The sequence below is a fragment of the Schistocerca cancellata genome, chromosome 3, assembly GCF_023864275.1.
Source record: "Schistocerca cancellata isolate TAMUIC-IGC-003103 chromosome 3, iqSchCanc2.1, whole genome shotgun sequence".
NCBI lineage: Eukaryota > Metazoa > Arthropoda > Insecta > Orthoptera > Acrididae > Schistocerca > Schistocerca cancellata.
Genome location: NC_064628.1, coordinates 65,849,137 through 65,873,642, shown reverse-complemented (window position 1 = coordinate 65,873,642; position 24,506 = coordinate 65,849,137). Strand labels below are relative to the sequence as shown.

Sequence of the window (24,506 nt, the reverse complement as noted above, 5' to 3'; positions counted from 1 at the left end):
AGTGGGTGTCCATTAAAGAATTTCCCAGCTATAAATTTTAATTAAGTCATCTGTAAGCATTGTAAAGTGTTGGTTCAAGCTCACAATTAAAGAGGAACTGAAACTGTTTTACATCACCACATGAGCAAATACTGCTTTGTTGTTTTCCTGTTTGGAGCACCACATGTAAAAAGTGCCGACTCCTGAGTGTAAGGCATTTTGTGTTCTGCAGTTTTCTAAGTCTGCATCTATAATTTCAGTTCAATATGAATTTTGTTCAAAGTTTAATTTTGATTCACCATCTAGCAAATGCATCTGCTGATGGTATAGTCAATTCAAAACAACTGGATGTGTGTAAAAGGAAAGATATGGGAAACCAATAGTTTCTGAAGATGATGTTGACTGAGTCAGAGCGTCTTACCTTCTTAGTGCTAAGAAATCTGTTCAGAAAGCAATTCTTGAACTTAAAGTGCCAAAGACAGATGTGTGGAAGGTTTTCAGAAAACATTGACACATGTGTCTGTACTGGTTACAGTTGGTACATGCTTTAAAGCCAGACCACTATGGTGCATGTTATGACAAGTTAAATGTTGCAGCAGGAAGATTACTTTCTTGACTGTATGGTGTTCAGTGATGAGGCAACTTTTCATCTAGGTGTCAGCAGTGCACAAGTAGTAGCATTACTACATTTACTAGGCAGTCTTGTATTTTAATAACCATTTAAATTTTGTGTCGAATTGTTTGTGCTCTCTGTAGATTAGTTCAGATGTATTTAGCGTGGATAGGAACTGCGACTGCTGTGTTTGGATGTGGGCTGAATTGGTATCCCTTCGCTCCCAGCTTCAGGCAGTGTTGGCTTCGGTCACACAGCTTGAGGCTGTTGCCAATGTGCATCACTGTGGGGGTCCGGATGGTGGTTTGTCGGGAATGGCCAGTTCGTTCCACGCATCCCCCGATCGGACTACAGCTGTGGCTGCCCAGGATACTGCCCACATTGAGGCTGACCCCTCACCTGTGGTAGAGTGGGAGGTCGTCTCGAGGTGTGGCAGGGGGCGAAAGACATTCCGGAGGGCTGAAAAGAAGGCCTCTCCAGTTTGTCTCATGAACCAGTTTCAGGCTCTGTCTCCAGATAATACTGATCTTCAGCTGGACATGACTGCTTGTCCTATTGCAGAGGTTGCCCCTCAGTCTGCAAGATCCGGGCGGTTGCAGAGGGTGGGCTTACTGGTAGTTGGAAGCTCCAACATGAGGCGCATAATGGGGCCCCTTAGGGATATGGCTGCAAGGGAGGGGAAGAAAACCAATGTGCACTCCGTGTGCATACCAGGGGGAGTCATTCCAGATGTGGAAAGGATCCTTCCGGATGCCATGAAGGGTACAGGGTGCACCCATCTGCAGGTGGTTACTCATGTTGGCACCAATGATGTGTGTCACTATGGATTGGGGGGAAATCTTCTCTGGCTTCTGGCGACTATCTGATTTGGTGAAGACTGCCAGCCTCACTAGTGGGATGAAAGCAGAGCTCACCATCTGCAGCATCGTCAACAGGACTGACTGCGGATTTTTGGTACAGAGCCGAGTGGAGGGTCTGAATCAGAGGCTGAGACAGTTCTGCGACCATGTGGGCTGCAGATTCCTCGACTTGCACCATACGGTGGTGGGGTTTCGGGTTCTGCTGGATAGGTCAGGAATCCACTACACACAGCAGGCAGCTACATGAGTAGCAGGGGTTGTTTGGTGAGGACTTGGCAGTTTTTTAGGTTAGATGCCCTTGGGCAAGTGCAGAAAGGGCAACAGCTATAAAGGGTGTGGGACAAAGTCAGGACATGCGGGGACCAAGCAGCAATCGGTATTGTAACTGTAAACTGTCAAAGCTGCATTGGTAAAGTATCGGAACTTCAAGCGCTGAAAGAAAGCACTGAAGCTGAAATCGTTATACATACGGAAAGTTGGCTGAAGCCAGAGATAAAGTCTGCCAAAATTTTTACCAAGCCACAGACGGTGTTTAGAAAGGATAGATTGTATGCAACTGGAGGTGGCCTGCTTGTCACTGTTAGTAGTAGTTTACCCTGTAGTGAAGTAGAAGTGGATAGTTCCTGTGAATTATTATGGGTGGAGGTTATACTCAACAACTGAGCTAGGTTAATAATTGGCTCCTTTTACTGACCTCCCGACTCAGCAGCATTAGTGACAGAACAACTGAGGAAAAATCTGGGAGATTTCAATTTACCAGGTATAGACTGGAACACTCAGATATTTAGGACAGGTGGTAGGGACAGAGCATCGAGTGACATTATACTGAGTGCACTATCCAAAAATTACCTCAAACAATTAAACAGACCCAAACTTTTTGGCTCTGTAAGCACAGAACAGGGAATCAGTGATCATAAGGCCATTGCAGCATCCCTGAATATGGAAGTACATAGGAATATAAAAAAAGGGAGGAAGATTTTTCTTTTTAGCAAGAGTAATATGAGGCAGATTTCAGACTACCTAACAGGTCAAAATGAAAATTTCTTTCCTGACACTGACAACATTGAGTGTTATGGAAAAACTTCAAGGCAAAAATGCATTTTAGACAGGTATTTGCTGAGTAAAACTGTGAGAGATGAGAAAAACTCACCATGGTTCAACAACAAAGATAGGAAACTACTGCGAAAGCAAAGAGAGCTTCACTGCAAATTTAAACGCAGCCAAAACCTCTCAGACAAACAGAAGCTAAACAATGTCAAAGTTAGCATAAAGAGGGCTATGCGTGAAGCATTCAGTGAATTCGAAAGTAAAATTCTATGTGCCGACTTGACAGAAAATCCTAGAAAGTACTGGTCTTACTTTAAATCAGTAAGTGGATCAAAACAGAATATCCAGACACTCTGGGATGATAATGGCATTGAAACAGAGGATGACACGCGTAAAGCTGAAATACTAAACACCTTTTTCCAAAGCTGTTTCAAAGAAGAAGACCACATTGCAGTTCCTTCTCTAAATCCTTGCATGAACGAAAAAATGGCTACATCGAAATAAGTGTCCAAGGAGTAGAAAAGCAACTAAAATCACTCAACAGAAGAAAGTCCACTGGAACTGACGGGATATCCATTTGATTCTACACACAGTACGTGAAAGAATTTGCCCCCCTTCTAACCGCTATGTACCACAAGTCTCTAGAGGAACGGAAGGTTCCAAATGATTGGAAAAGAACACAGGTAGTTCCAGTTTTCAAGAAGGGCCATCAAGCAGATGCACAAAACTATAGGCCTATATCTCTGACATCGATCTGTTGTAGATCTTTAGAACAAGTTTTTTGGTCACGTATCATGTAATTTCTGGAAACCCAGAATTTACTCTGTAGGAATCAACATGGATTCCAGAAACAGTGATCGTGTGAGAACCAACTCTGCTTTATTTGTTCGTGAGAGCCAGAAAATATTAGATACAGGCTCCCAGGTAGATACCATTTTCCTTGACTTCTGGAAGGTGTTCGATACAGTTCTGCACTGTCGCCTGATAAACAAAGTAAGAGCCTACTGAATATCAGACCAGCTGTGTGGCTGGATTGAAGAGTTTTTAGCAAACAGAACACAGCATGTTGTTCTCAATGGAGAGACGTCTACAGATGTTAAAATAACCTCTGGCGTGCCACAAGGAAGTGTTATGGGACCATTGCTTTTCACAATATATATATAAATGACCTAGCAGATAGTGTCAGAAGTTCCATGGAGCTTTTCGTGGATGATGCTGTAGTATACAGAGAAGTTGCAGCATTAGAAATTGTAGCGAAATGCAGAAAGATCTGCAGCGGAAAGGCACTTGGTGCAGGGAGTGGCAACTGACGATTATATGATAGTGGAATAAACACTGGTAGCAGTTACTTCTGTAAAATATCTGGGAGTATGCATATGGAACAATAATAAGTGGAATGATCATATAAAATTAATTGTTGGTAAGGTGGATGCCAGGTTGAGATTCATTGGGAGAGTCCTTAGAAAATGTAGTCCATCAACAAAGGAGGTGGCTTACAAAGCACTCGTTCGACCTATACTTGAGTATTGCTCATCAGTGCGGGATCCGTACCAGGTCGGGTTGACAGAGGAGATAGAGAAGATCCAAAAAAGAGCTGTGCATTTCATCACAGGGTTATTTGGTAAGCATGATAGCATTAAAGAGATGTTTAGCAAACTCAAGTGGCAGACTCTGCAAGAGAGGCGCTCTGCATTGCGGTGAAGCTTGCTGTCCAGGTTTCGAGAGGGTGCGTTTCTGGATGAGGTATGGAATATATTGCTTCCCCTTACTTATACCTCCCAGGGAGATCACAAATGTAAAATTAGAGAGATTCGAGCGCATGTGGAAGCTTTCCGGCAGTCGTTCTTCCTGCAAACCATACTCAACTGGAACAGGAAATGGAGGTAATGACAGTGGACGTAAAGTGCCCTCCGTCATGCACCGTTGGGTGGCTTGTGGAGTATAAATGTAGATGTAGAGGCTAAATACCCATAATATTTTTATCGGTGGGTCAGAACATCCTCATGAACTTCTACAACATCAAAAATATTCCCTAAAATTAACCATTTTCTGCGCTGTGTTCCGGTGCCAAGTGTAGGACCATTCCCCCACCATCACCACCACCACTGAAGCTACCGTAACTGGGGTGGCTTATCTGGATATGTTGCAAGAGTAGTCCTTTCCATGATTCAAAGGTGAAACTGAAGCCTTTATTTTGCAACAAGATGGAGCCTCTCCCATTGGCATCTATTTGTATGAAAGTGGCAGAACGTTGGAGTGCCTAACCATTAGATTGTAACAATACCAGAGAAGGAAAGTTGCTACTCACCATATAGCAAAGATGCTGAGTCGCATAGGCACAACAAAAAGATTCACACAATTAAAGTTTTCGGCCATTAAGGCCTTTGTCAGCAGTAGACACATATACACACACGCGCACACACACACACACACACACACACACACACACACACACACACACACATAAACGTTGATGTGAGTCTGTATTTGTATTTGTGCCTATTATATGTCCTATTATGCTGTTGACTTTTAAAGGGTCAGGTGTTAGGCAGTTACTTAGTGTGTCTTTAGCAACATTTGATCATTTCAGTCTGACAGTACAGGGTATAAGGTGCAGTTATAGGCTAGAAGATAAATAGAATAAGACCTTATTGCTAGGTTATAGCCACGGGACACAAATGTCAGAACCAGTACAGAATCCTTTGTGTAATGATTACTATGTAATATGTTTTTAAGCCAAGAACAGCGTTCAGTAGTGCCACCTGTGCTTTGTTCCATACTGCCTTGAGCTGTAATCCATACAATTTGGCATAACAGTTAGTTGCTGGCTGGCATGCTGCATGCTATCAGTTCTAACCCTTCCACAATCATATATTTCTTATATAGTGACTATGATTTCTGAAAGCCTCCAGAACTTTCTTTTGTTTAAAATGTGTGTAAACTGTGGAATATTTTATGTTTGTATAAATAGCAACACATAATTTCCAATAGCTGGTTTATCTTCTATCGGTTTGTTGGTGTTCGTAATAAACATTTACTTCATTGCTAACCCAGGTTTCAGATTTGGACTGACTGTGGATTACAAAGTGAAATTGTTTGGTGGAGCTGCCAAGTACTTTCAAAAGTCTGCATCACCATGACTCCAATTAGGCAACATAAAAGCTGTCACTTACATGGACAGGAACTGGAATACCAGGTATGCACCATTTCCGAGGTCCATATATTCAGGAAAGCAATTGGTATGAAAACAGTAGCAAGTCAGATGCACATCAAGTATCCATTAGTGTTTTCTGGAGACACTACACTGGTCAGGACCCAACAAAATGGCTGGAAAGATTTGAGTGAGTCACCAAATACAACAGGTGGGATTACATAATGTGTCTGATAAATTTGTACTTTTACCTGAGTGGCACAATGCAGTAGTGGTCCAAGACCAGGCAAGAGAATATGTTTATCTGGGGAAAATTCCAGGCAGAACTGAAGAAATCTTGATGACAATCAGCAGCAAGTCTGCTTAGCAGAAGAACAACTGAAGAACTTGGATCACCAACATGGGGAAATGACACAGTCTTACATAGATAATGTTCTGACTGCAGCCCACATTTGGAGTCCAAATATCACAGAAGCCAACAAAATTATACACTTTATGAAAAAAGTCACAGATGACTTGTACCAAGGTCTTACAATAAAGGGTGTCGCAACAGCCAAAAAATTCACCAAGTGGTGCCAGCACATCAAAGAAGTGCAATAGAAAAGGAGTCAGATGAAAGAAGTGTGACTGAGTCCCGAATGTTGTCTATGGTAGTTGTGGAAGACCACCACAACCTCGCTTTGCTCATCCACCAGCCAGTAAGAGAAGAAATACACTGCTTTACGGGGGCCAGAACTGTCAGACGAAGTAAGCAAGAGATAGCAGACATGAATGTTAACCCCATATGTAGGAGAGTAATAGAGAATGTTATAAAAGATATGTATCAATCTTTAGCACCAGTCTCCACCACCATTCAAACATGCCAGGAAGAATGAACTCAAATTTACCCAGCAGCTGTCAAATGACAACCCTGCATCTGACTAATGGAGGTATAACCAACACCTCTGCCAGATGTAATATCCTGCAGAAGAACAAACATTAGGAGGACAGAGGACAACACACCAGTATGTTTCCACTGTGGAAACCCTTGACACATTGTACACTACTGCAGAGAAAAATGACGACTTTTCAGTGACTACTGTACTGCCAGCATCAACCAACCCAATAGTCCTATTCATCTCAGTCAACAGCAGACAGTTACATTCAAGCTTAGAGATGAAAGCCTTTGCTGTACCCTGGACAAGATCACTCCCCATCACCATACAGAAGCAACTAGTTGCTTGCCTAGTTACCAAATTGAGGAAAGCAAACAAGGCAACCATATGTGGAGGTAAGGTTGCCACAGATGAAAATCCTCTATGGATTACAGTTACCAAGATGTCAGAAGATCTCATCAATGGCCAACATATCTGGGCATTAGTTCTTTTTCTGTAATGTTGAGTGCTTATCACTGCGAGCTCAAGAGGTTGATGTTCCTTCATATGAAAGCAATTGTCATGAAGGTCACAAATGGGAGACATGTCCATCTGACAGGAATGTGCATAGCAAGAATAACAGTCAGTGACAGAACACAGCATTCAAATTTGTCAGTTTATCAGAATGTAATCATAATGTTGTTCTTGAAAGAAATGTCTGGTTGGCATCAAAAGCAGTCCTGTATCACAGACCAGAGCTCCAGATTGACAGAACTTTTCCAATAAGAACAAAAATACTCTGGGGAGCTGTTTCTGTTGAAGACATAATTATCCAGCCATCATTAATGAGACAAATTGCAGTCGTCACTCTCGATGCCCAGTTAAATTGTTGATTGAAAAAATGTTACTCAGTGTCACAAAAGAAGTCCACATCCTAGAAATGATCATTAACATTACAAATGGTGAAGGAAAACTTCGGATCACTAATTGCCTCATGCAGGCACAACTTGTCCTTAATGGAATGTGCACAGCAGTGTCTGAACTAGTCCAGGATGGGCAGCACAGTGCTATCAACAAAGAATTGCCCTCCAATACCACTAGAGAAAATGCAGTGCCAAAAGCTGCTATCCAGCTGCCAAAAGGATGTGGCCTGACCAGGGAGCAATGTTAGCAAGTTTTAGCCATTCTATGACAGTTTTTGGATCCTGGAGGAAAAAAAAAAAAAAAAAAAAAAAAACCATGAAAAAGTGGTCCATGATAAGACACTGTATCAACACTGTGGATCATCTATAAATTAGGTAGCACTTGTACAGGATGACACCAACTGAACAAAGTATAGTTCAGGAGGAAGTCGAGGAGCTGCTGCAGGATTACATAACTGAACCTGCAGAGAGTCTCTTAATCCTCTCCTCTAGTCCCTATTAAGAAGAGGTAAAGCACATGTCATTTCTGCATGTATTGGTATCACTCTGGACTGCTTGAAAGGAAAAAGTATTTCTCTACTGTGGACATGCAGATAGGCCACTGGCAAATTTGGGGATGAGACTGACCAGGGCAAGCACACCTTCATAACTCCTGTTGACCTGTATGAGTTCAAAGTTATGCTGTTTGGACGGTGTAATGCTGCATCCGCTTTCGAACATATGATAGTCAACCTTCTCTGACACTGTAAATGGATGACATGCCTTTGCTATCTGGGTGATGTTTTCAGTTTTTCAAGGACATATGTAGAACATCTAAGCTACCTAACAACTACGTTGAAATGTGTTCGTACTGCAGGCCTCTGCCTGAATCTGGAAAAGTGTCTCTTCCTCACCCAATAAATGAAAATCTTGGTGCTCCTAGTTAATGGTGATTGAGACCATCCTTATACAGAGTAAATAAGTGCAGTCACAGTTTTTCCAGTTACTCAGCACATTTGTGATATGAGACTTTTTCAGAATGACCTCTTACTATAGGTGATTCATACAGGACTTCTGTACCAGGAACGTCCCTTTCAAGAATTACCATGAGGGGATGGCAGATTTTCGCAGAATAAAGCACAAGAAAGATCTTTCCTTGTCCTTAAGGAGGTGCTAACATCTTCTCCAGCCCTAATGTTGTATAAATAGAAGGCTGAGACAGAGCTTCACAATGATGCTAGCAGTTACATGATAGGTGCAGTTCTAGTACAAATTTAGGAAAGAGCTAGAAAAGTTATAGTTTATGCTTTCAGAGTACTCACCAAGTTTGAGATGAATTACCTTACAACCTAAAAGAGTATCTTGCAGTTATCTGGGCCATCAGTAAGTTCCAACTGTATTTATTTGGAAAACCATTCATCATTGTGATGGATTACAGTTCTATGCTGATTGATTATCCTGAAGGATCTGTCAGGTCAACTGGTAAGATGAGCACTGATGTTTCAGGAGCATGATGTCACAGTGATATACAAAAATGGATACAAACTCATGAATGCTGACTGCATTTCAAGGAATTCTCTGGGGGCACCCAGCAGTGTGGACAAAATCTCAGTCATCACTTCATATAATAATGTTGGTGCTGAACAGAGAGAAGAACCAGCACTGCTTAAACTGTAGAAGCCTTGAAGAAGCAGGACCTTACCAAAGGAGAATTCCAGAGCATTGTATAAGGAGCACTATTCCCAGGGGGGTGAAAATGTTTGCTCAACATCTTAACTCATCTGTGGTCAGTTATCCTGAAGTTTTCCCTTGGTGTTCAGAATCTGGTCACCTGGCATTTGTGAAGACTGTTAAACAGAATCAGATGCAGGTATCACTGGCCAGGTCTCTACTGATCTGTTAGATACTACAAGGTTCAGTAAAAAAGTAATGTTCCATTTTGTTATTATTATTGTTTATCAAGAATTTCAAATGCAACTGCATAAATTGAAAACCACAACATTGACAGTTAATTTGTGACCATTCAGATAGTCTCTGTCCATTTTCACTGTTTTGGAGCATCTTTTAACAAGGGCTTGTGTTCCAGTGTGGTAAAATGCATAGTCCTGGTCAATTGACACACAGATGTTTTCATGGCCTCGTCATCTTCAAAGTAAATCACCCAACAAGCTTCTTTTAGTGGCCTGAGCATATGAAAATCTGATGATGCATGGATTTGTACTATATGGTGGATGAGGCAAGACTTCCCATTTTTCACAATCTCTTCAGTGGTGTGACAACTGGTGTGTGGTTTTGCATTGTCATGCAAAAGAAAATCCGCCATAGCTTTTGTTGCATGAACTTACTGAATATGTGCTTTAGCTGTTTGAGGGTTCTGATGTATTGTACTGAATTTATTGTGCATCCCTGCTCCAAAAAATCAATGACAATAACACACCCTGTATCCTAGAATACTGTAGCCATAACTTTCCCTGCCGGTTGCATGGTTTTGAACTTTTTCTTCTTTGGTAAGTTTCTCTGAAGCCATGTCAGTGACTGTCTCTTTGCTCTTTGATTCTGCTTAAAAAAATTCCAGAAACACCTCTCCCTCCAAACAGAGCAAGACTTGGGAGGCAATTGTTTTTCTTGTTTCTTTATTCTGTTGGGGTAACATTGAGTACCCAAGTTGTTGTTCAGTCATCATCACACTGAGCAAGGTAATGCAACACAAATCATCTAGGTCTTCCAGCAGACACCACAAATGATATCATCAACTCACTGAATGTTGTATGGAGTCACTGCAGTCCCTGGCCTGCCACTCCACATTTTGTCAGCCAATGGTGTTTGCCCTTCAGCTTTGTTACAGTGAGGAACCCATTGTCTAATAGTGCTGGTATTCACTGTGGCTTCATCACATATAATTTTCAGTGTTTTGTGAATGTGGACAGGCATCTCACCTTCTGCATTCAGGAGTTATATCACAGAATGCTGTCTAATATGAACATCAAAGTCAGCCATTATGCGAGTGACTGCAGTAATGACATCTGCTGATGTAGAAAGTTAATATTGCATTATGTTAGAGAAGAAGCTTTGTGGAATAGTGCCATATTCAAATTTTTCATTTAAAAAACTTTATTTAAGGAGAAAGAAACAAGAGGCATTACTTTTTGACTAACCCTCATATGCAAGCCACTGGGCTTACTGGTAAGAATGACACCTGCAGCAGTACATTTCACCATACAGGAACCAACCTCTTGCGGAGTTTCCCAAAATTGAAAATAGGAGTCAATGTATAATAGTTTGCCTTTACCTCACCAAATATGCTGTCACCAAAGCTATGCTGACTGCTGAAGCTTCAAAAATTGCAACAGTCCTTGTAGAAGACATCATTTTGAAGTGCAGACCACCTCAAATGGTGATATCTGATCATCATCCACAGACAAATGGCCTCACCCAACACTTTGATTAGACATTGTAGATATGCTCTTGATGTAAATTGATCTGTAACAGATAGATGTGGTTGCAGTACTGCTCGTCGTGGTTTTCACATACAACAGAGCGGACCAAAACACTATAGGCATCGAGGTATTCTTTCTGCTCTATAGTTGCGAGGCTAAAATGGCAATGGGTACACTGTTCTCATTTCAACTGTTTCAACTGAACTATTCTTAGAATGACTGTGATACACCTCATTGCCAGGACCAAAGAAGCAAGATAGCTGGCTCAGGTGTGGACTCTGGATAACCAGGACAGGGACCTAATGCATTATAACATCAAACACCAAACTGTGAAATATTATATGGAATGTGAGACTATTGGAAAAATTACGAAAGCACTGCTTTGAGATGTATCATATCCTTTGTCATTTGTCAAACTTCACATACAAAGTTGAGTATTTTGATTCTTTGTCAAGAAGACAAAAGTGCAGATGTGTCATTTTTGTCCTACATATGACCCAACTACAGTCCTGAGACGCAGACCGAAGATGAAGGCTTCTCGTTCAGGTTAATTAAATACCCACTCAACAACTACGAAGCTTTGATGGAAGAGGCTATCTTAAACACTCATCATAATGAAGAGGACATGATAATGTGACCAGAATGCAAGGATCCACTAGTGCTACTATACAGAGGACCACTGGCAAGATCTAGATCCCGGGTGCTGTAGTCAGCTCCAATGAAAACTTCATGTACAACTTGGCATAATGGTTAGCATTGCTTGCTAACATTTTACAGATATGATTCTTCAGTTTCTCCTGGTGTATTTGTTGGTCAAACAGTCCACGGGTATACAGCCGGCTCATAGTGTCCCATTGGGCACTATGAATCAGCAGTATACCCGCCCGTGGACTGTTTGAGCATTTTACAGATAGTCTGTTAAATCTCAATCACCAGTAATTATTTATTATATAGTAATTATCATTTCTGGAAGTTGTAGAAATTTCTTGTGTTTGAAATGTTTGTGTACCCTGGAATATTTGATGTTTATATAAATAGCTGTAGGCTCCATCCAGGAGTTGAGTTCTCTCCTACATGTAAATTGTTGTTCACAATAAATGTGCTTTCAGGACAATGTTGTACTTGATTTAACTTGATTTATGTCCCTGCTTTCAAATTTGAACTTGATAGTGGATTACATCATGACAGTAAAATAATAGTATAAAAGCAACCTTGATTGTACAGTTCATCAAAACACTTGGTGGTGTTGACAGGATTGATCACTGAAAAAGTTTGCCCTTTTCATGCTAACAAATGGCAGTTTGAAATGGATCAATGCTGAACAGTCCACGCTGAGATGGTGAAAGTGTATGGAAATAATGTATCATCAAATGACACAGTGGTTAGGTGTTCCTAACGTTTCCTCTGTGTCATATAAGTCTAAGTGATAAAAAATAATGTGATAGGCTATATCTTTGTGAAGAATTGGGAACTGAAAGATAAGTGGAGGCCCTGGAGCTCAAAAACCAATGTATTGCAATTGAGGTAATAGTGGAAAAAGTGAAACCAGTGATAAATCAGTTTTAAAACTATGGAGCAACAGTTGAACATGATGGAGGTCACCACCAATTGCAGTCCATGACTGTACACACCCATTGAAAAATGTCAAATCAAAGCAGCAGTGGAAATGTTCCATCTGTGTCAGGTGAATGCAGATGACTTCTTTTATGTCCTAATCACAGTAGATGAGTGTTGGTTGTATTGTTGTGGCTCTGAGACAAAGGAGCAAGCAGTTGATTCGCCACACCTGAAAACGGCAAATTCCAGCCACTGCTGGGCAAAGTAATGCTGGGTGTTTCTGGGACTGCAGTGGTGGGACTAGCAGATTATGCTCACAAGATACAAGCCATCAAAGGAGCTTACTACTAAAATCTCTTGAGAATGTTACAGAAACATTCACACATGCTGCATCTTTGTTCTGTCAAATTTTGCCATACCCTTATATTCCACTGACATGATACCCAGTGATCTCCTTTTCTTTCCTTGGCCAAAGAAACCATTGAATGGCAGGCATTCTCAGTATGTCAACGATATGGTGTTTGAGGGGCAACATTCCCTGAACAGCCGAAATATAGACTTCTACAACAAAGGTCTCCACCAAGTTATTCATCACTGGGAAAAGTTCATTACATTGCAGAGTGAATGTATAGAAAAAAAGTAAGACTATCACCAAGGTTCACTGTAACAGCTAGATGTATTTGAAACTTTATTACTAACCCTCATGTTACCATGATTTAAGTTCAAAGACTATTTTTTTAATAACATTTTAAAAAAATGTGTCCACATTTTTCCACTGATTTGTCATCTTTCTACTGTTATTATTTAAGTATACAATGAAATTATATGGGCTCTCATTGCCGGCTCTTTTACTATTTTCCACACAGCTTTCATTTGATCATCTTGCATAAGTGATGGTCAACAGCATGAACAAATTTAAAAAAATACATAATGCTGTGCTGTCTGTAATAGTGTTATTTTATTTTGCTACTAGTTTCGGTAGCTGCCATTGATGATGATTCAAAACACAAACTGGTAGCAAACTAAAATAATATTATTACAGACAGCACAGTGTTTGCATTTTTTTAAAAATTTCATCTGCCCATTGGTTGTTCCAATTTAAGTCATTAACCATTTTCTTTTCCTCATTGGTGACTTTGTTGAGTATTGTTTTGTACAGTTTGAAATACTATTGAAATTTACATGAAACTTTTGATGAATTTATACCTCACAATGCTAACGCTGCCATTCAGTTTCATCAAGACAGTGTTGGGTGCACAATTGAAAGAGGAATCAGGAAAGGAGATCCCATATCACCAAAACTGTTCTCGGCAACCTTACAGGGATCTTTCATATTCTTGATTGGAAAACATTAAAAAGGAATATACTTCTGAAATAGTTTTGGTTTGCTGGTATCATACTCTTCACCATTAGTCTTGATAAACTTAATAAACGTAGAAAATAAATATAGTAAGTTTGAAAGTTAGCTTAAAATCAGTGATAAAAGTAAAATAATGTCCCATGCACTCATAGAAAATAAAACAGTACAAATTAACAATGAATTTTTAGAACCACTTGATGAGTATGAATCTGGGTAGTATCACATCACGCGATGGAAGTTCCAAACTAGAAGTCTTAAATGGAATAACAAAAGGATCTAGCTTCTTCCACCAAGTATGAAGTCTAATCTGGGACAAGGAAGTCCCTCAAGGAGCCAAACAGAACATGTATAAAACTTAACTCCTGCCAAGCATGATGTATAGAGTCTAGAGGCCTGTGTCTTAAATAAGAGAGAAGAGAGTCAAATAGAAGCATGTGAAATGAAGTTCCTTAGGTCAGCTCTACAAAAAACTAGGAGAGACAGAGTCAGGAATGATTATGTAAGGAGAGACCTGCAGGTGACATTGATTACAGAGGAGAGGATCTGTGCTTGAGATTGAAGCGGTTCGGTTATCTGAAGCAAATGCACCCGATCGAACTCCACACCAGTATTTGGAGATGAAGGTACCAGGAAGAAGGCCAATTGAGTGGCCTAGAAAGAGATGGACAGACCAGGTTAAAGAGAGGAGTAACATGGGATGTAGCGGAGAGGGAAAAGCTATACCAGGGCAGAAACCAATGGAGGCATATTGTTCACAATATTGTTCCAGCTCACTGGAAGGAAATCCTGATGATGATGATGATGATGATGATGATGATGATGTTGTTGTGTATTAGTGGCACTGATTGATAGTGAGGAGATGTGGATTTTCAGTGTAAAAATCATTAAAAAACCAAATATTTCTCAGAAAACCATGGAGAGATACATTTTAGGAATTGCTAGCAGGGGCAGGAAAGCAAACAAACATATTGGGGAACATACTAGGATGGATGATGAGTTTATGACAGTAATAAAAATTAATTAAGAGCAGTTGGAAAAGCAGCCTTAGTACTTCTGTACTGGATGGTAGTTGGACTAAAGAAGTTCTTCAACATTAGCAAGTAACTGAATGGCTAGTCATCTGTTACTTTCTGTTTGCGAAATTCCAAGTATTTCCAATAGACACAAAAATATAAATAATATACATAGGTTTTAGAACTGCTAGTTCCTTTCTCAGGGAGGAAAGAGGCACAGGTTGTGGAAAACTGGAAAGGAGGGGCACGTCACCCAAACCCCAGACTGAGAAAAACCTGCCTGTTGTGAATATATATAATAGAGTGAAACATTCCACGTGGGAAAAATATATTTAAAAAGAAAGATGATGAGACTTACCAAACAAAAGCGCTGGCAGGTCGATAGACACACAAACAAACACAAACATACACACAAAAATCTAGCTTTCGCAACCAACGGTTGCCTCGTCAGGAAAGAGGGAAGGAGAAGGAAAGACAAAAGGATATGGGTTTTAAGGGAGAGGGTAAGGAGTCATTCCAATCCCGGGAGCGGAAAGACTTACCTTAGGGGGAAAAAAGGACAGGTATACACTCGCACACACACACATATCCATCCGCATATACACAGACACTAGCAGACATTTGTAAAGGCAAAGAGTTTGGGCCAAGATTGAGGACTTTTATTAGGGACAGGAGTTGATGGGTGTGTTGATTGGCTGAGTGGATGTGTAGGTGAAGGATTAGGTGGGTGAGGGCAATGGATTGTTCGGTTTGGAACTGGTATAGGGACTGATGGAAAGAAGGGTTGCAGCCAGAGATGGGAACTTTAAGAGTGAGGCCTTTGGGGGTGATGCCAAATGTCAGACAAGCCTGAGAAAATAAAATATGGGAGTGTAATCTGGCTAGGGCGAAGGCATGTTTGCGGAGGGAATGTAAATAAAACTTAATGGGGTCGTTGTGGAGGTGTTGTGAGGGTGACATGGTACTAGAAGGTGGAAAGTGGAACACGAGGCTGAAATGAAAATGAAAATAAATATAAAAATATATGGGGAGAGATAAAGGTAAAACTAGAAATCAAATGGAGCTCTGGTGTGAAAAAAGGCGAAAAAGGGTTGGTTAGAGCTGGGCTATGTTGATCCTATGGTGAACTTGTGTAGGTAGATAATGATGTGCATAAAGGTTAGGTGGTTGTGTTGCCGCCAAAACACGTTAAAGGGTGGAGAAATACGGGAAAATTTCGAAAAAACTATGTGAGGATGTATTAAAAGGGTGGTTTGGTGGTGGCAGATTATGGAAATGAAGCTAACAATTGTCTGATGAAGAAATAATGACGTTAAAACCTGTGGGAAGCGGCTAAAAATGATCGATGATGTGAGAAAAACGGAAATGGAAATAAAGCAAAAGATATTAAAACTGGCCGAAAAGGTTGTTTAATAGCTGAAAGGAACTGTTTGTGAACTGGAAACGGCGGATTTTATAGCAGCGGTAGTGTTGAAAGCGGAAAAAAAAAAAAAAAAAAGGTTATGGTTAGGAAGTGGGTTATGTATTATTACGTCTTATTGAGTATATATTGGCGGGATAAAATTGTATACTGGATTACGGTAAAATAGGAGAAGGTGAATAGAAAATAAATCTGCTGGCAAAAACAGAAGGAGGAAATAAGATGACAGAAAAGACTACGAAATGTAACAGTGACAATAACAATAACAATAACAAACGTGATTGTTGGGTTCAAATTAATGATATGAATATAATAGAGGGAAACATTCCACGTGGGAAAAATATATTTAAAAAGAAAGATGATGAGACTTACCAAACAAAAGCGCTGGCAGGTCGATAGACACACAAACAAACACAAACATACACACAAAAATCTAGCTTTCGCAACCAACGGTTGCCTCGTCAGGAAAGAGGGAAGGAGAAGGAAAGGCAAAAGGATATGGGTTTTAAGGGAGAGGGTAAGGAGTCATTCCAATCCCGGGAGCGGAAAGACTTACCTTAGGGGGAAAAAAGGACAGGTATACACTCGCGCACACACACACATATCCATCCACATATACACAGACACAAGCAGACATTTGTAAAGGCAAAGAGTTTGGCCCAAACTCTTTGCCTTTACAAATGTCTGCTTGTGTCTGTGTATATGTGGATGGATATGTGTGTGTGTGCGCGAGTGTATACCTGTCCTTTTTTCCCCCTAAGGTAAGTCTTTCCGCTCCCGGGATTGGAATGACTCCTTACCCTCTCCCTTAAAACCCATATCCTTTTGCCTTTCCTTCTCCTTCCCTCTTTCCTGACGAGGCAACCGTTGGTTGCGAAAGCTAGATTTTTGTGTGTATGTTTGTGTTTGTTTGTGTGTCTATCGACCTGACAGCGCTTTTGTTTGGTAAGTCTCATCATCTTTCTTTTTAAATATATATATATATATATATATATATATATATATATATATATATATATATATATATATATATATAAATATAAATATATAATAGAGGGAAACATTCCATGTGGGAAAAATATATTTAAAAAGAAAGATGATGAGACTTACCCAACAAAAGTGCTGGCAGGTCGATAGACACACAAATAAACACAAACATACACACAAAACTCTAGCTTTCGCAACCAACGGTTCCTGACGAGGCAACCGTTGGTTGCGAAAGCTAGAGTTTTGTGTGTATGTTTGTGTTTATTTGTGTGTCTATCGACCTGCCAGCGCTTTTGTTGGGTAAGTCTCATCATCTTTCTTTTTAAATATATATATATACCTGCCAGCGCTTTCGTTTCGTAAGTCTCATCATCTTTCTTTTTAGATATATTTTTCCCACGTGGAATGTTTCCCTCTATTATATATATATATATATGTCAATGCTCAATAATACGTAATCCACTTCCAAACCGGTCTTTAAATAAGTCTGCTTGTGTCTGTATACCTCCCCATGTATGTTACTCTTCTCACATAATGACTTGTCCAATGTTGTATAGGTCCCACTTTCCAGTACTATCTTGTTTAGTATCAGTATACCTCTCCAATTTTTAAAACTGACTAATATTTTTTCCTATTGCATATTAGCATTTTATATGTATATATATTTTTGTTACTATTAAAATGTTAGCAGGGTATTCATGTTGTGAGCAGGCATATATAACTTTAAACAAAGCTGCACAAACCATAATAGACAAGAGGCTCCACAGCTGTCTTAAATTTTGTTTCCAAACAGAATAAGGTCACGTCATTCAACTTTTTCTGTTATTTACCTGCATCAGTACTCTGCAAGCCACATGGTGGTGTATGATGGAGGGTTATCATCACATAAGTGAGGATCTCAAGTGCTCAAACGGTATACTGAGGTTTACTTATAGCATGGTATACACCTCATAGTACCATATGGAGAGTACTTCATAGGCACTTCATATATCTGTAGTTTGTTTAATGTGTGTGGGGTATTTTGCTTGCCTGTTACTGAGCACAAGAGACCCTTTGCTGATGGTTTGCTGCAGATATTGCCATCTGTTATACTATCTTCAATTTTGTTTGCATATGAGCTAACATGTGGTAGGTAGGGAATAGCAAATTTTCACAACCAACCTTTATTGAAATTCCACATGTTACAATTTAGGTTTAGACTCCAGTAGTGTTCTCCAGTTAATGTGTCAGTTGAAACTGTAGATCCTGTCTGGTAGGTCCATAATTTCTCCCAGCAAGTCTTACAGGTGGTACATAGAAGGACTTTACCCAACACACTTTTCCACATTTGCTACATGAGATGTCCCTGTAAATAACTGGGTTATGTGTCATTCTGTAGGCACTTAAAACAGTTTGTTTATATAGCAAAAATACTTAATTCAGAGAGAATTCATGAGCATGTTAAGGAAGTATGAATTACCATTTGAAATTGTATAGGAGCATTTAAAAGGACGTCACTATTCACTGTTAACCAAAAACACTCATTCTGCATGTAGAATGTATTTCTGAGTGTGAATTCCATAAAATGTCATTTCATGAATAATTAAGAAGAGTTTTCTAAAGTTTATTTATGTGAACTGTTTTCTCTCTTTTAGTGTAAGGAATCCACACCCAAAGTTTCTAAAAGTTTTTTTGATACACCCTGTATGTAATATGTGTGTATGTATGTAATTTCTGCCAAATGAAATCTCATCAGAAATTTGATGAAAGAAATTTAAGATAATGTGTAAGGTTATTCTTTGTCAGGCTGTACAGTACCTGCATTGCTCGACTGTCATGTTTGAGTAAGTTGACTGACCTACTATAGTAGATTTCGTATTGAATATCAAACAAAAATGTGTATCATTTTGCTCAATGCTGTTAAGCATAATATCTCAGCCAGCTGTATGCTGCTGAGTACTAACATAAGGAAGTATGGAAATGCATGCCACATACAAAAATACAGCTCTTAAAAAGATATAGCATCAATTAACTTTCACTGTCCCCTGATCCACTAGGTAACCACCGACATTCCTAAATTCATCATTTTCTTCTTTCTTGCTGTCCCACATATCCTTGTGACTCTTAGACACACACACACACACACACACACACACACACACACACACACACACACATACAATCAAAGGTACACTCTGCGTAAATATGATCAATCTTTTGGATGGTGTTAACATCCTTAATAACAATGTGAATGAATGAATGAATGAATGTATGTATGTATGTATGAAAGGCTTGCTCTTAAACCATGTGGCATACCAATCACTCATTTATTGTACTCTTCTCAGTACACCATATTTTAATTGACTGTAGTTTATGTCATGAGGACTCGTGTGTTGTGTCCCACAGAATCTGCAGGAACCGATGACCGTAGCAGTCTGGTCCCTTTAACCCCACAAACCAACCAACCAACCACAGGATCTGTTCACTATTTCAAATGACAGTGTTTTTGTATTGCTGTTTTATAATGTATTACATGGACAGATATTCTGCATATTTTAAATTGTGTTTATTCTTTTGCTCGTATCTCTCTGGGTTGAAGTTGCTCACAGTCTACATTAAACTGTTGGTCTGCCTATAATTGGTTGAGTAAGACAGTTCAGAAGGTTGAAGGAAAGCAAGGGCATACTCCCACCCATATGACCAATCCAAGTACAATACTGTAGTTTTCAAATCAAACTTGAAGCTGGGGACAGCTTTGCTTTTACTCTGTGATGTAGTATTAATTATATAGTACTTGTTTTGCTGTAAAGTGTGCTGTATTTTTGAACAATTTTTTATTTTTGTTTTAGGTATGTTAGCATACAGCAACATGACATCAGCTTGGCGACTATTGGCAAGAAGTGGTGAAGATTTTCAGTGTCTCCGATGTGGAAAAACATATATGCACAAAGGCACTCTTAGTCGTCATGTCCAATATGAATGTGGCACAGTTCCACGATTCACTTGCAGAATATGTGGAGCAAGAAACAGACGTCGTTATGGGCTTACAAATCATCTCATCATGGTACATGGTGTGCAGAAGAAACAAGCTGAATTGAATATAACAGAAAAATATATAGAAAAGACTGAAAAATTTCAGTAGCAATGTAATTCTGTAGATATTCCTTCTTTCTCACTATGGCAAGAGTAATAGTTTTTATATAGCCAGCTACTGAAAATTTTACAGTTGCAGAAATAGTGAAATAATTTGATTGTATGGTTTTCAGTATTTTGGTGAAGGCTTTTGTTTTAATACTGATGTCTTACACTTAATTGTTCTTAATAAGATATATGACATACATGTGTTATACCTTTACAAGATATGAGGAGACACACTTATAGACTTACGTGGTAGCTTTGGTGGTTAATTAGGGAAACAAATTACAACAAAGATGTCTTTGGTTTCTTTCCCAGCTGTTCACTTTTGAGACCTAGAAATAGGAAAAAGTGTAGTTTGTCATCAGCTAATAAGTAAATAAAAATATTCACAAGATGAGAGTGCATACTCACAACTATGTATAGAAAAGATGTACTTAAAGGGAAGATGTGGAAACAGAAGAAACAGTGGTATCAAAAAGAACAGAAATTTGCATGTTTGCTTTTTTCATCTCTCAGGAAGTGACGACAAAGGAAATGAAAAGTGAAACAATACAGACAAGATCACAGTTACAACCTACAAATTAAGAATGATATTTTTATTATATTAGAAAGGAAGTCATATAATGATACACTGAATTTTTTTGAGTAACTGAACTCAAGATTCTGAGTTGAGCTTTCCCTTCTGGTGCATTTTTGGTGTATTTACCTTTTCATCCTTTCCCTCTCCCCTCATTTCCTGTTCATGGACAATACCAAATCCTTGAAACTATCACTGGTTTTGGTGCCAATGTCAGGTGCACTTTGATGTGTTAGCAGTAAGTACAACTTTTTCAATATTAATCAGTTTGTTTATTATGTTTAATTACTAGTTTTAAGCTGCCTGTGTTAATCAGTTCAACAATAAGCTAATTTTATCAAATAATTACAATTTTATATAACAAAGAAACTGAAAGGAGTCCAAGGGTTCAGTGAGAACTTATTGCTTAGCCATAGCAATTTCTGATCCACTGTGCTATTTTGCCCTCCATTTATATTACAACATCATTTTCTCTGATTCCATAATCTTAACATTTATATCAAATATAGTTACTGTAATTATTAATGTCTGAAAATCTTTCAAAGCTTAATAAATTCTCATTTTTCTTCCATGCTATAACATTTCTATTATTTGCTTTTTGATGTAACACACTAGTATTTGAAAACAATCCTAGATCTATTCCTTTACACAGATTGTTGGCATAAAACAGATTGTTGTCATATATCATTTTGTGAAGAGTGGTTCAATGATGCTTTCCTTCTTTGATGTATACAACAGTATAATTAAGAACTGATAATTGTGGTGTATGTAGGTTAATGCCTAAGAATGACTGCCAATTTCTCTGTCTTAAATAGATAGCCTGTTTCATATGCATGATCTAAATATTAACAGATTCATTTACAGGTGAAAATGTGCCTAGCAAAAGTTACCACAAGTATTATTACCTGCTAGTCATATGAACCCTAACTTAACATTTTTTGTAAGTGTGTTTTATGCATGTAACACACACTCATCTTATATTGTGATATATGCACATGTAAAGGAATTTTCAAAATGAAATAACAGTCTAATAAAACTGGAAACAACTTTTATGGAACAAATGATATTTGTTACATTACTTTTACTAGAGGTGTGGGACTTTATGAGATGTGTTTCTGAAATATCTCAACACTGTGATCCATATGCACATATGTTTCATTTTGTTTTGAATATGTCCCATACAGGAAAGTTGGTCAAGTTTTTTGGAGTTATTTAATGGCAGTGACAGATCATTAATGTAAATTGAGGAAAGTGATAGTGAAGTATTTTTGGCACTAGGTACTATGATTTAAAATCAGAAGCCTGTGAAAGTTCACAAAAAATACTCAAACTAGCTTTGACTGTCAGTCCACATAGAATTTTGTACGAGGGAGTGAGTATAGTTTCTTTCCTGTTAAGGCATAACATACAATAGCAAATGTTAAAAGAGAGCCAGCATGTCATTTTGTGTAAAATGGCTGTGAATTATGTCACAAACAATTCTCTCAAAAACTTGTGAAAAAATTGGCATGGAAAAGATAAGTCAACAGTGAGATGTTACTTGTTTGTCTTGTAGAACATAACAATATTTACTTGAATTTACAAATTATTTTAATATCTTTCCTAATGTTACATAAAACTATGAAGAATTTAAAATTTTTGGTCTATAATGATTTTTATAAATTTAATTTTTCTATAAATTTATCTGCACTTGTGTGTATGAAATTGAATGTATTGGCTCGTTGCTGTTATGATCAGTTCTATAGATTCTATACAAGTGTGATTTTTTAAGCCCTATTCTCTCAGATATTCTTTGGATACTTCTTTTATATTGCTCCAGTATTGTTTAACACCAAAAGAACTGATACATTTAGAATTATTCTCATGTTGTATCTCATTCATTGATGTTTCTTAAGATTTTCAGTTTACTGTTTGTTTTATTAATTCTGTGTGCAGATTACATTTTTTTGGGTGTTCTGCAATACAGAGCTAGAAATTTCAGTTCCTGTTGGGGGAAGAAATTTGCCTCACTACTATTTGCCAAAAGGAGTAGTACAGATGATGAGATACTGACATATAGTTCCTACTCACTAGACTATGAGTCAATGTCCTCCATTCAGTCTCGAACTTCTCCACAACTGCTTATGGATTGAGGACATATGAGATGGTTGACACTGATCTGTTTTTCACATAGAGTCATTAAGCTTAACATCCCCATGGTGTCACTGTAAAGAAGTAAGCTATATGCCAGCATCAGGTATCATACTTTCATTTCTCTCTCATCTCCACTCTATTTCTGTTTATTGCAATTACTTACAATGAACAGTTACACACAAGGTACAATACTATCACTTTGCAAACGTTAGGTGGCAATACCCACGAGGGATGAAAACTGTAATTGTGTGGCCAAATTAAATGTTAGCATTAGTTAGCCAGGGGGTCATATATCTGTTGTGTAATGTCTAATTGTAAATGTATGTAACTTTTTAATGATGGCACTGACTACATTTAAAAATATTTAAATGTGAATAAATGTATTCCATTCTACTCCTCGAGACTTTTCAATCGACATTGCTTATTATACATGAAGTGCTGCTGCTTGTTTCCACTGATCCAGTGCACTCTTTTTAGGACTTTATTTCATGATAGGAGGTGCTTTCTACCCATATCATGTATGTTTGCTCTGGTTTTTATTCATCTCATAGATAAACTGGCACTGATTTATGATTAAAACTAGCTAAAAGCTTCTCACCTTCTGTGACTGCAAAATAAACTACTCTCTATTGCTCCTGTTATAGGCTTCCTTTAAATATTTCGATCAATTTCATCACTTGTGTTTCTTACCTGCATAATTCATATGTGACCTGGTACTAGTTCCCTGTCAACAAATTTTGAAGTTGTTCCTTGACTATTATAGTGTGGTTTATTGTATCCTGTGCACTTATTTTGTGGTCACATGCAGATGTTCGAAACGTTTGTGATGATAGTTTAGTTCAGCCAATTTGCCTGTGATAACAATGTTAGTATTGAAAGCAAGTTAAAAATATCTACAGTGGTTCTGATTGCCTGTGTTTGTGACTAGATAATAGAAAAACCAATGTTGAAGCTTTTGCTTACATTCATTCATCTATCCTTCTTGAGTATTTGACTGCAAAAAGTACTTTGAAATACTGCTTGTTATCTTTACGAAAGGTTGTATTTCTAGAATTACTTTAGCTGCACACCATTTACACAATGCTTTAATTTGAATATTCCCAAAAGAGCATTTTGTTAGCCAAAAAGTTGTTACATGTATGCATTTTGTTTAAGAACAGCTGTATTGGTAATATTCCAGGTGCATCTGTTAAGGCTTCATCCCCCCACACCTCTTCCACCACACATTGAAAGGAGAACCAGTAGAAATATGAAACAAGTCAAGATACTTGTAAATTAAAGAGAAGCCTCACTGTATTAACAATAAACTACAACTCACTATATCCATTAGTTGTGCGTAAACAGCTACTTTGAAAAAAAGATGCTTATTTCAAAAAGTTGCTCCTTATCGGCTATTGGTATCTTTATAGTTGCCTGATTATATTTGTACTTTCCAAAGAAAGTGGTCACCTACCTCTACAAACAGCATATCTCTGTTTATGATACACAACTACTTCTCC

The 24,506-nt window shown here is 38.5% G+C and overlaps 1 protein-coding gene across 2 annotated transcripts in view; it reads left to right on the top strand.

Moving 5' to 3' along the window:
• Positions 1-23,343, top strand: part of LOC126176993 (zinc finger protein 846-like) — a 57,835-nt gene extending 34,492 nt beyond the window's left edge. For both annotated transcript variants that reach the window (XM_049924205.1, XM_049924204.1), the window contains one exon: positions 20,009-23,343. In XM_049924205.1, the coding sequence (XP_049780162.1) occupies positions 20,009-20,066 (58 nt within the window). In that variant the 3' untranslated portion in view covers positions 20,067-23,343. The remainder of the gene's footprint in view (positions 1-20,008) is intronic.
• Positions 23,344-24,506: the final 1,163 nt, after the last annotated feature.